The 12185-nt window shown below is 43.9% G+C and overlaps 1 protein-coding gene across 2 annotated transcripts; it reads left to right on the plus strand.

The window, feature by feature from the left end:
• The first annotated feature begins 10387 nt into the window (after positions 1 to 10387).
• On the plus strand, positions 10388 to 11801 carry LOC121997864 (homeobox-leucine zipper protein HOX13-like). 2 transcript variants are annotated; one of them, XM_042552528.1, is made up of 3 exons: positions 10388 to 10779; positions 10862 to 11205; positions 11248 to 11801. In XM_042552528.1, the coding sequence occupies exons 1-3, from the start codon at positions 10746 to 10748 to the stop codon at positions 11290 to 11292; spliced, it is 423 nt and encodes a 140-aa protein (XP_042408462.1). In that variant the 5' UTR covers positions 10388 to 10745; the 3' UTR covers positions 11293 to 11801. The 2 variants fall into 2 exon arrangements, with proteins under 2 accessions (XP_042408462.1, XP_042408461.1); XM_042552527.1 differs by having other exon boundaries at positions 10393 to 10779; positions 11285 to 11801.
• The last annotated feature ends 384 nt before the right edge of the window (positions 11802 to 12185 follow it).

Genomic DNA, 12185 nt, shown 5'->3' on the forward strand with positions numbered 1-12185 from the left:
GGGCGGCAGCTGGATCGACCGTGGAGTGCGAATCATCTCCAGCCTTATCGAGCGGGGTGAAAGGTGCATGAATGTAAATCATTTTTGTATATGTTAGTCGCCCGTGTCCTTGTAATGCAGGAATCAAAATTAATTCAAAGGATGGCCCATGGGTCCGCCGATCGGCAGTATTAAAATTAGCCTGGAAGGTTGTCGAGCTCCGACGTTAAATATCGAGAGACGAGCCGGCGTCTATAAACGTCCGAGCGGAAGACCGTCGAGCTCCGACGTTAAATATCGAGGCGCAAGCGTCCGAGAAGCGCCGCCAATACCGTCGACGACTCTACGTTCCGCTCGGCTCAGGGCCCAAAGGTTGTCGGCTTATACGAGCGATCCTGTAGCAGGGCGGAAGGCCGTCGAGCTCCGGCGTTAAATATCGAGGGACGAGCCGGCGTCTACGTTCGAGCGGAAGGCCGTCGAGCTCGGCCGTTAAATATCGAGAGACGAGCCGGCGTCTATAAACGTCCGAGCGGAAGGCCGTCGAGCTCCGACGTTAAATATCGAGAGACGAGCCGGCGTCTATAAACGTCCGAGCGGAAGGCCGTCGAGCTCCGACGTTAAATATCGAGAGACGAGCCGGCGTCTATAAACGTCCGAGCGGAAGGCCGTCGAGCTCCGACGTTAAATATCGAGAGACGAGCCGGCGTCTATAAACGTCCGAGCGGAAGACCGTCGAGCTTCGACGTTAAATATCGAGAGACGAGCCGGCGTCTATAAACGTCCGAGCGGAAGGTCGTCGAGCTCCGACGTTAAATATCGAGAGACGAGCCGGCGTCTATAAATGTCCGAGCGGAAGACCGTCGAGCTCCGACGTTAAATATCGAGAGACGAGCCGGCGTCTATAAACGTCCTAGCGGAAGGCCGTCGAGCTCCGACGTTAAATATCGAGAGACGAGCCGGCGTCTATAAACGTCCGAGCGGATAGCCAGTCACATGATACAATCAACGATAGCCTGGTTATACGGCTGAGCGGCTCGCTCATCAAAAATGTACGAAAAATCCCTTTGGGGGTAAGGCACAAAGAAAAAGTTGGTCAGTGAAAGTTAGGGATATTAGCATGTAAATGCCGAGCGGTTACGTTCGAAAGCTTAGCGGCTGCGCGGTCGCATGATAGATATAATTAAGACGATCGAATTGAGCCGAGCGGAAAGGATATAAAGAACACTTTGGCGTGACGAGGGAAAAATGCCTTGCTAAAATAGAAGTGAAAGGAGCAGAAGGTCATCTATTACTCATTAGGTAAATCAAACAAGTCATTACAGAGATAAGTTGGGCCGAACGACGGGAATACAAAAAAGTTCATGAAAACGCTCCTCACGCATCAAAATCAAAAAGAGCGTCGGGGATGGAGTCCATCACGCTCGCGAGGTCCTCGGGGGGGGGGGGGGGGTGGGCCTTTGGTCTTCAGATAGCCTACCGCCGCCTTGATCGCCTCCTCGAAAGTGAGGGATATCTTGTCGGTAAACTTCTCTCCGAAGTCTTCCAAGCGGAGGAACGCCTTCCTCCCTTCTTCGGAGCGAGCCGACTCCCCCTCTTGATATTCTTTGAGTGCGACGTGGGCGGCGTCGCTGGCGGCCTGAAGATCCTTCAAATCTCCATCAAATCTTTGGAGGTCGGCCGAGCGGCTCTCTTTCTCGGTGGCTAGCAGGGCGTCCAAATCTTTGATGCGTTGTTCCAGCCCCCTGATCTCCACCTTCATGCGGTCCATATCATTGATAGCCTGTTGCTTCCGAGTGGTCGCCGTTTTGATCTCCTTATCTCGTTGCTTGATCATCGTTTCAAGCCGAACGACCTTGCTTGCCAAATCGGAAGCCCTTTTCCATTCGGCATCCAGTAGTTTTTTGGCCTTCTCCAGAGCGGCCGTCGACTGCTCGGTACCCCCCGCAGCTTTTTGTTTTTTCAACTCGTCCTCCAGTTCGGCCAATCGATCGCTAATGGCGATCTGCTCCACCCAGTTCTGCTAGCAAATGTGGACAGGTTAAAAACATAATTTAAATAGGCAAACAAAGAAACAGAGCATACTCCAGTGGCCTGTTGTAGATTGCTGTCGCCGAGCTGCCCGGGAGTCAGCCTGGCTATTCGACGCCGAGCGTCCACCCAAGCTTGGGCCAGAGGGCCTGTCAAGGTAATCTGCTGCTCGGGGACCACAGGCCGATCAGCAGCAGCCATGTACGCCTCCGAAGGAAGGCGCAGAACGGTTTTAATTAAATTCTGGCCGCTCGGCTCGCTCTTGGAAGCGTCAGCCTTACCGAATGGCCCACCGGTGGACGAGGAGGGAAGCTCGCCCAAGCGCCTGATACGGCGCAAAGTTCTTGAAGGGCTGGACGGCGGCATCTCAGAGCTGGCCCTCGGAGAACCATGAGGGGTCGGAGTACTCTCAAGGGAAACCGTCCCGGACAGCACCGGTGCATCCGCGCCCCGCTCTGGCTGTGACTCATCAAGTGTAGTTGAGGCAGATACGGATTCCGGTCGTCGGCGCTTCCGAGTGCGTAGCGGCACGTCATCGGCCGAACGACCCTCCACCACGGCTTCGGTAGGAGGTTCTATGTCGCCCGCGGCCTCATCGTGAGAGGCAGGGGCGTCTGAGGCTTCGGGGACAATTGGTGTTCCCTCACCTTCTTCACCGGCCGGATCAGCTGGAGAAAGGCCCCGTTCGGCGGCCTCCTGGTTCGTCACCGCCTCGATCTGAGCGGTCTTCAATTTGAGCTTCTCGGTAGCTTTGGCGCGCCACATGACTTCAGCTGCAGAAGCAAAAAATAAATCAGTTAGAACAAAACAAACGGGAAGATAAGGGAACTTACTCATGCTGCAGGGCAGGTCGGCTGTGGTAGAGGATAAGCCGAATATGTGCATTACTCCCGGGAGGAGTAGCTTGTCAATATGATAGCGCTGGCCAACTAGCCGTTCGGCTGCATGAAGGTAGGCCGCGTCGCCTCTAAATTTGTCGAGCTCCGGTTGCGTCGGCATCGCCGTTTGCCACTTGGTACGAAAAGTTGGCCGCTCGGGAAAACGTATATAGAAAAAGTGCTCCTTTCAATGTTTGTTGGAGCTCTGCATGCCATCGAAGAGGACGAAACCTATCCTAGATTGAAAAACAAAAGTTCCCCACTCGGCCTGCTTGGGATAGTAAAAGTAGTGGAAGATTTTTGGGTCTAAGGGGATGCCGTTCAGTTTGAACAAAACTATTACTCCGCTCAGCAGCCTAATAGAGTTGGGAACTACCTGGCCGAGCGGAATGCGGAAGTAATTGCAGACTTGCAGGAAAAATTCATGGGGTGGGAAGCGTAGTCCGGCCAGAAATTGGTCTCGGAAAAAAAGAACTGTGCCGATCGGCGGTTCATGAGGCCGATCGGCCGGTGTGGCTAATACTATTTGGTGGTCGGAAGGAACGTCGTAAGTCCGAGTGAGACGCAACGCGTCCTCCTCGTCAAAACGACTTTCCATGGTCGAGTACCATAGACCCGGAGCACCGCCGGTTGACTGCGAAGTACTAGTCATGATCGAAAGACAGGAATGCGGGACAAAGGGGGAAGGTTCAAGCAAGGAATGGAGGAAAACCGAATGAAGGAAACGATTCACAGCAAGAAGAAAACGTTGGGAACGAGAAAGAGGGTCTTACGAGCAAGAAAGATGATCGACGGGGGCCTGGGGTTGCTGAAAAGTTGAGGGGCGAGGTCGCCGGAGAAAAAAACGGGCAGAGGAGCGCCGGAGAAGGATGAACCAACAATGCGGCGGAAAAGAAGTCGTGAGCTTTATATCGCCGCCCGGGAGCAACCTCCACCGTCCGATCTAGGTCGTTGATAACGAGGCCATCATCCAGCCGTTCATTTCAAACGACGGCTGTCCCATCGGAAGTGACGCCACCGCCATACGCTGACAAACGCACGATCGCCAAGTGTCAGCAGGATATTGGCCGCATTTAATGAACTCCCCTTACTGTGCGCAGCGCACGTGATGGGTAATGGGGGAGAGCATCGGACAAGGATGCCAAGAAAACAAAAGGCATGGACAAGATACAGCCGAACGGATGAGCATCCTTACGCCTGGCCGATCGGCCCAATGCAGCAATCATCGCTCAGTCAGATCGGCAGTCCAGTCAGTCGAACTTCGCCTCCTTCGACTAGACTCGAGGGGGAGGCAAGTGATCCGGTGGTAAGAGCCCGGGACCCCCTAACGAGGGGTCAGTGCCACGTGGAGGTCAGAGGGCCAAGTGGTCCGTCGGAGAAGGGTGAGCCGACCGGACGTATGACAAAAGGGCAGGCCGATCGGCCTGCCCGTACACGTCTGATCGTGAAAGACGCCCTGACAGGGGTCGGGGTTCCGACGCTCAATGAAGTAGTAAATGGCCGAGCGGAATGGCTAAGAGAGGGCAGGACATAATGGGTGCGCCGCCCGGCTGGCGCGGAAAATTAGGGCCATCCGGACGACGCTATTCACGCCGGTCGGCCGGACGGACGTCCCGGCCGGGCGGTGGGTGAAGGATAGGAACATCTCCTGACAGCCGTCAAGTCCTATGGCTAGGCCATACTCTAAGTCTGACAACAAGGTGTTCTGTTGTCCCATCGAAGACATGACTGAACTGTAGCAGTATGGTGTCAGGTAAGCTCTCTGACAGGTACATACCGAGGTGTGGGCTGCGGACACGTATGCGCCTCGGTGGACGTGCACTAGTTCTTTCACCGCTCTATATAAAGAGCCTCTTCCTTCGCCGGAGGTATGCGCTCTTGGATTTTTGGAGCCACCTTTTGCTGTTCGCTTACCTGACTTGAGCGTCGGAGGGTCACCGCCGGGAACCCTTTCCCGGCCCGACTTCTGTGCAGGTTCGTCGGAGATTCGTGCGACCCAACGGAAGCCTACACCATCGACTAGGAGTGCGCCACGTGTCCAGCATCTTTTGGTTCGGCGGTTCGGACAAGATCATATCCTATGGATCAAAATCGGCCTTTAAATCTTATCTAATATGTTTGTGGGGGGCGTTGTTGTTCTCTACTGCAAATAAAGAGGATGAGGACGGTACGTTGAACATTAGCCGCCTGAATAAGAGGGGGAAAATACACGGCGAGTGGAACAGGAAGCATCTAATTGGGAGATTTTGCAAATATTTCTATTATTTTTGATAAATTATAATTAAGGCCTCAATTTTAAAATTATTTTTGTTCCTTCACGGAAATAGGTATATGTATAAAAATTAATTTGAGAGCGAAAGACTCTCAAACCCAATGTCAAGAGATACATCATAATTAAGAGTTTATCCTCACAATCGAGGTAAAACCCCATCATCAACATACAATTCACTTACTTGCTCATGCACCCAATGAACATATGCCATCACAACATGAGCAAAATCAAACCAAACACCTAATCTTACACTCACACAACACCATGATATAAATTACAAATGGTGAACACGTGTTGTGGAAAACAAATCCATGTCAAAAAGTAAAACCAAGGTGTGAAGCAATTGAACCTCAGCCATATCAAGTCACGGACAGAAGCAAAACCAAGGTACGAAGCAATTGAAACTCAGCCATATCAAATCCCGGGCAGAAGCAAAACCAAGGTGTGAAAAAATAGCAGGAACAGTGGGTTCACATCCGTCCACAAATTTTTGTTCCTTCAAATTTGACTTACCGTGGAGAACAGTTGAAGATGCATGATGTCACTTGCGGTCATCTGATTCTGCGAACCTACTTACACGTATTAATTCTTCTTTTGAAATTGATTTTTAGCATTTAAATAAAATGGAATTATCAAATTCTCAAGCACGTGTGATAAATCAATAACATACTTTCGTAAGCATCGATATGTAGAATATATCATGGACATCCATTAGACTTCCACTAGTGAGCAAGTGTAAGTCTATATAAGCCACTAGATTGACCCACTCAAGAACCTACAAAGGACTAGTAAATCTAGAAGCTGATTTCTCATTAATATCAAATCTTTTGATGTTCTTAATAGGAGATAATACGTAATTCTCGAAGAGAACTCTGACTATTTTGTCAGCTTTAAATTGTTAGTGATTTTTGTATGATCATCTTCATCATCTCTACATTTCTCTGAATGTACTATAAACCAAATAGCTATGCTCATTGAGAAGTTGATATAAAAATATAGACATTCATAATATTCAAGTTATCGTGATAGAAGAGAATGATATACTGAATATAATGGATAAATATTTTTTGATAAATATTATTGGTGATATTGTGAATGATATGGAAAGAGTGATGAGAAGAAAGTTATCGATATAAAAATGATGGTGATTCAGTATCAATATCCAGGGGAAAAAACTAGTTGAGATCAAAGAAAGTTGTCCAGCCAAATATTATATATAGATAGTTAAATCATCAGTCAACGAACAAGTAACTCATGCGTTCCTCGAGGATTGTTAGTAAAGATGATGAAGAAGACCTAAAAGGCGCTCCAAAAAAGGGTTAGATGGACGTCGAAGAGATCTTGGCAAGCTACTCCGATGCTTAAGTTAGGGTTTGTTTGAGGTAGTATGCGGAAAGAAGATGAAGAAGGAGAAGAGAAAAATGATACGCAGAGAGAAAAAATCTCAGGGATAGACACATAAAGTGATGGGCCAATAAAAGTGAAAATGGTGGGTCATAAATTTATGTGTCTATCCCTGAATTTTTTCTCGAGATTTTTTCTCTGCGTATCATTACTAAGGAGAAGAGAACCTGGTAGAGTTGTTGAGAGTTCGGATCCCTTATACTGACCTTCTCTAGGTTTGTATAACTATCCCAAGAGCATCTTCATATAGATGTTGCATATTCTATTGCCATCATTCTTGTATGTGCCATCGAGGAGACCAAATCTAGCAACCGTTAGTTGTCTTTTCATTCACTAAACATCACGTGTCTGAAGGATGACATTTAGGTGACCATCTCTGACAATCTTATAACTATCTCTCCGACTATAAAAAATTATGCGAATAACGACAGAATCTGACAAGAAAGACCTCTTATATTATATAAGAAAGAATAACACAAGGTCAGTTTATGCATCCGATGAGATCTGGGGTGCATGGACGACCACTTGGTCTGTAGAGATATGGTAGATAAAGGCTCTAAAAGCTTGAGAAAATAGAAATATAGAACTAGGTGGCTCTAGTACCGAATCCACTCGGCATACATCAGGATCTTGATCCATTGTTGAGCACACTATATGGATATGGTGAGTTTAATTTAAAGTTATATAAATTAAATTTTTATTTATTAACAAACTTGTATAATTTTGGCCCAACTTATTTGTGTATACAGGAGTGTTCTTTTGAAAGACAACTCACTTGCCTAAAGATCTTTTTCAAGACTCACCAGAGAAAGGATGACACATATGTTGATGTTCGATCCAAGAATATTGGAGTTTGAATTATTAACTTTATTATATTTAATTGTTAATAATGATTAATTAGCTTTAGTAATTGTGTACAAGATATAAATCGTATATTTTTTTTTACACGGGAGGAAATGACGAGTAGGGTGACTCAGGTATCTCAGCCACCAGTAGAGGGAGAGGCGTCACAGGATCTATCCACCCAACAAATAAATGATATTTATTATGATGTTATGGATGGAAGGATAAAGAAATCCTCTCTCTACGGCCTTGGCTCCCAGGCTAAGGTGGCATTTGATCGCTTGAGGACTCTTTGGGGTCGTGCTAGTTCCTCTTCTTCTTTTTCTTCTAAGATGGAGTCATTAAGAAAAGAAAATCAAGAATTGAAGACTCAAATGACTACGATAGATCAGAGGTGGGATGTTCAGGAGCAGACATTGGCTCAGATGTGAGCAGTCATTGCTAGATGGAACCAGTCACAGCATGGTATTGAGTCACAAGTGACTCGAGACCTATCAGACCCTACTGATGATTATATTTTTCTGAGGTATGATCAACTACAACTTATTATTTTTTTTAAATTTATCATATATTAATTAAGTAAAAATATATTTATTCTATTTGGATATTATTAGATATTTATCTTAAATTGTATTACATTTTTTCAGGAGTCCGTATTAATACATTCACTATCATCACGATCATTGCATATCCAAAATATAATCCAAGTATTTTTTTACAGGTAAAATTAGTTACATATTATAATTTTTAGTTATATATTGCATTTGCATCGAATCGTTCTGATCATAATATCTTATATTTGACTTTTACAGGATTATATTTGGATATATGTGTAAGAGATGTATCATGGTAAGTATTTTGGATATTTTGTATTTTGCTTTTTACTTGTCATTCACTTTTGGATAGTTATGATTGTGAGTATTTTGTATTTGGATATTTATGCTTGAGTTTTGTACAATTTTGGAGATTTTGACAGTTATGATTGTGTTTTGTATTGAATTTTGGATAGTTTGATTGTTTGTATGTTGTATGGATTGTGATTTATGTGTGAATCGTGTTTGTGTTGCCATCGTGTGTGATGCTTTTATTGATATGAAAATTGTATACATGATACGTTCTAAACAACAAGGGGTATTTTAAAATTTTTATTAAAATTTACCAACGGAATCATAATTCTGTTAGTGATTTTCGACAGAAATCCGCATTCCGTCGAAAAATATCGACTCTATACAATAATTTTCGATACAATGTCGACTGAAATGTTAATTCCGTCGGTAATTACCGATGAAATTATTGGTTTCGTTGGTAATTACCGACTAAATCGTGAATTCAGCCGGTAATTATTGATTGAATTGATGATTGCGTCAGTAATTTTACCTACTGAATCCGATTCAGTCGGTAAATTCCGTTACCTCCCGTCTCTTTGTGCCGACGGGACAGTTATTCTGTCATTAAAATTTACTGACGAAAATTTATATTCCGTCAGATAATACCGACTGAATATCATTTCCATTGGTAAATTACATTTTCGACAGAATTGCGATGGAAATTTCAATCGTTATTCGCTGTTATTTTTATAGTGTCCATTTACCCAGTGCCACGTGCCCTAGGATATTCACATAGGAACGATCTCAATGATGATGAGATTATCTTGCCTAAGTCCTTTAAGCAAGCTACATGAGGTGTGGGTCGGATACAAGGACAAGGAGACGAGAAAATGGAGTTATTGTGAAGTAGCCTTGAGTGTAAACAAAATATGGATTTGAGACCGAGGCCGGAGGGTGTTAGCTATTAAGCCCGAGACAGATGTCAGGATTAGGAGTTAAGACAAGAGTGGTGACGGTGCCTAGGACCGAGATGGATGTCAATTTTAGGAGCTGAGATAGGAGCACGTCGGTGCCTGGGATCGAGACAGGTGTCAAGATTAGGAGCTGAGGTAAGACTAATGTCAGTGCATAGGACCAAGATGGGTGTCAAAATTGGGAGCTGAGACAAGAGTCACTACAATCATCTTGCACTTAACTAAACTTGAATCTCTAGGATGAGCATACTAATCCGGTTCAATCAAATCCAAGTCTCGTCTGAACAGAACCAATTCCTTTTGGATCATGTTTGACCTATCTTGACTTTGACTGATAAATCAATATGATCTTTAGCCACACGGGACATGTGAGAGTTACAGAAAACCACCACATGAAAAATAATGTAACATTGAAAGAGATTAGAATGGATTTTTTTAACAAAAATGATAGGATCAACATGGTATATATGGTATCTATATGATCAAGTAGTTTACCTTTAACAATTAATTAACCAATGACAACTACTTGTAGTTATAGGGTTAAAACTTAAATATATTATTTCTCTGTTTTGAAGATGCCTAAGATGCTAAAAATCAGTTGTTAAGGTAAAGGTCTTATCCATCCAAGAAGAAGACTTTCTCTTCTAATATTTTCTATGGAACTTCAGAATTCTAATGGTTAATTTTTTATAAACAAAAATAATAACAACAATCATATTATTCAATACTAAATTGTTTTTCTGAAACTAAGTGATTCCTGCAGCCACTTAATTCTTTAAAGCCAAGAAAGCTCCTTACGATATTCCTGAAAATAAATTAACTGCAATTATTATTAAGAAAATGTTATTCTATCCTTTGTAAACAAAGAGTTCATAAAAGTCAGAAAAACATGCAGACAATCACAAAACGGGGAATCAAATGCAATTTGATTTATTATAATCACAAGGGTTGACATAATAACCTATCGTTGGGTTGTCAGCCAGCTAATCTGAAAACGATAGAAACAATTTTTTATAATAAAGTTAATTAGATTCTGTGAACAAACACTTGTGATGAGAACCATCACTCTTTATTATTTTATATTGTTTTTTAAGCAAACGAAACAGTGCAATTGGTGGTTAATTAACCATGGTTACCTTCACCTAATCCAACCAGTTAGCTAGCCCTGTGCTTTATACTTATGAACAACTTGCTGTTATTGTTTCAGGGCAATCTCTCGGATCCATAGAGAAGGAAAGCTCACGAGGACGATCGAGCAATCTCTCAGATTCATAGAGAAGGAAGGCTTGAGAGGAGAATTAATGAAGATGATGGTCATGGATGGAAAACAAGAGATATTTTGGAACACCAGCTGCTCTTTCTCTACCAAGCCTTCTTCTTCTTCCTACCTCCCTCTCTCCTCTTCTTCTCCAACTTTTCTACATCCTCCAACTTCGTGAAGCTTCTCAAGAAATCAGATCGAAGTCTTTATTCCTTTTTTTTTTTAAAAAAAAAACTGCAATTTTTTTTTTCTATTGCTTGACGTGAGAATCAAATCGATATGCAGAAGCTCAGCAGCTCGTATTCCTTCAATGGTATGTGTCCTTTCTCTTTTGCTTCGTTTTCATGTTTATGGCTGGCTACTTCAAGTGCTTATACATCTTTTATTAATTACAGTGGAAGAGAAGGGGAAAAACAGAGCGATGAAATTGGACTACTGCAAGACGGAAGAGGAAGCAGAGGAGCTCGGAGAGAAGAAAAGGCGGCTCCGCGTGGAGCAAGTCGAGGCGCTGGAGAAGAAGTTGGTGGCGGAGGAGAAGCTTGACCCTGAAAAGAAGCAAAGACTCGCACAGAACCTCGGCCAGCAGCCGCGGCAGATGGCCGTCTGTTTCCAAAATTGCCGCAAACGGTCTAAGATGAAGCAACGGAAGCGCGATTTCGAAGCCCTCAAGGCCCGCCACGACGCCCTCAAGCTCGATTGCGACGCCAAACGCCGCCAAAACCAGGCTCTCATCTCCCTAGTACGATTTAGTAGCTACTTGGATAATCATCTATTGATTCAGATAACAGTACTTGGATTTCTGTGGATGATTGATTCAGATACGTGAGCTGGAATCCAAGCTCGCAGAATCAACAGGGTGCGAGATGGAGACGACGGGAAGGCTTCTTCCGAACTACAACTACACGGACGGGGCTTCGGATACCGATTCCAGCACCAGCAGCACGCTGTTGAATGGCGAAGCAAACTATGGCGACCAGTACTGTTTGCTTCCCGAACAGCGCACACCAAACTTCTCCTGGCGCTACTCTGACATGGATGACACAGACTAAGCTTGAAGCGAATTGCCAACCCGTAGAGACAGACTAAAAATGGAAGCGATCGAGAGGCGCGATTCAATAAGGAGACGAAGCGACTGCTGCTTCTGTTGGAACTGGTACTTGGCAGGGGGGCGTACGGGCATGGTAATTTAGTAGCTTCCGCTTGTAGTTTCGATTACATGTAAGAAATGTGATACTGCAGTTAGTGACATCCTAAACGTTGCTTATGTACTTTGCTGTGCATTCAGTTGTATGAAAAAACAATTTGGGTGGTGTGCCTACGTACGCACGTTTTATATTCCCTTTGGATCCTGAATTGTAAACCAGGTAACAAGAGGAGGGTATAGGGATGGTAATGGGTAGAATTTGGATAGGATTTTATATCCTCCATACTTATTTTCATTTATTATATTTATACTCATACCTATCCTCGTATCAATCGGGTATTTAATTTTATATCCATCTCCATACCCGTCAGAGTTTTGGGTACCCACATCCTATTCATCATACTATTACTTCATACAATTCTCATTTAAAAAAAAAATCAATGTATTTGTCAGTTTTTCCGTGGAAAAGAAAATAAGATACGTGTTGATAATCAGATAAAAAGATAAATTAAATTTTTTTTTCTAAAACGAACGGGCTAAATTTTTTTTTTCTCAATAAAAAATGATATATATAT

This window comes from Zingiber officinale, chromosome 6A, assembly GCF_018446385.1.
Source record: "Zingiber officinale cultivar Zhangliang chromosome 6A, Zo_v1.1, whole genome shotgun sequence".
In the NCBI taxonomy this organism is placed as follows: domain Eukaryota; kingdom Viridiplantae; phylum Streptophyta; class Magnoliopsida; order Zingiberales; family Zingiberaceae; genus Zingiber; species Zingiber officinale.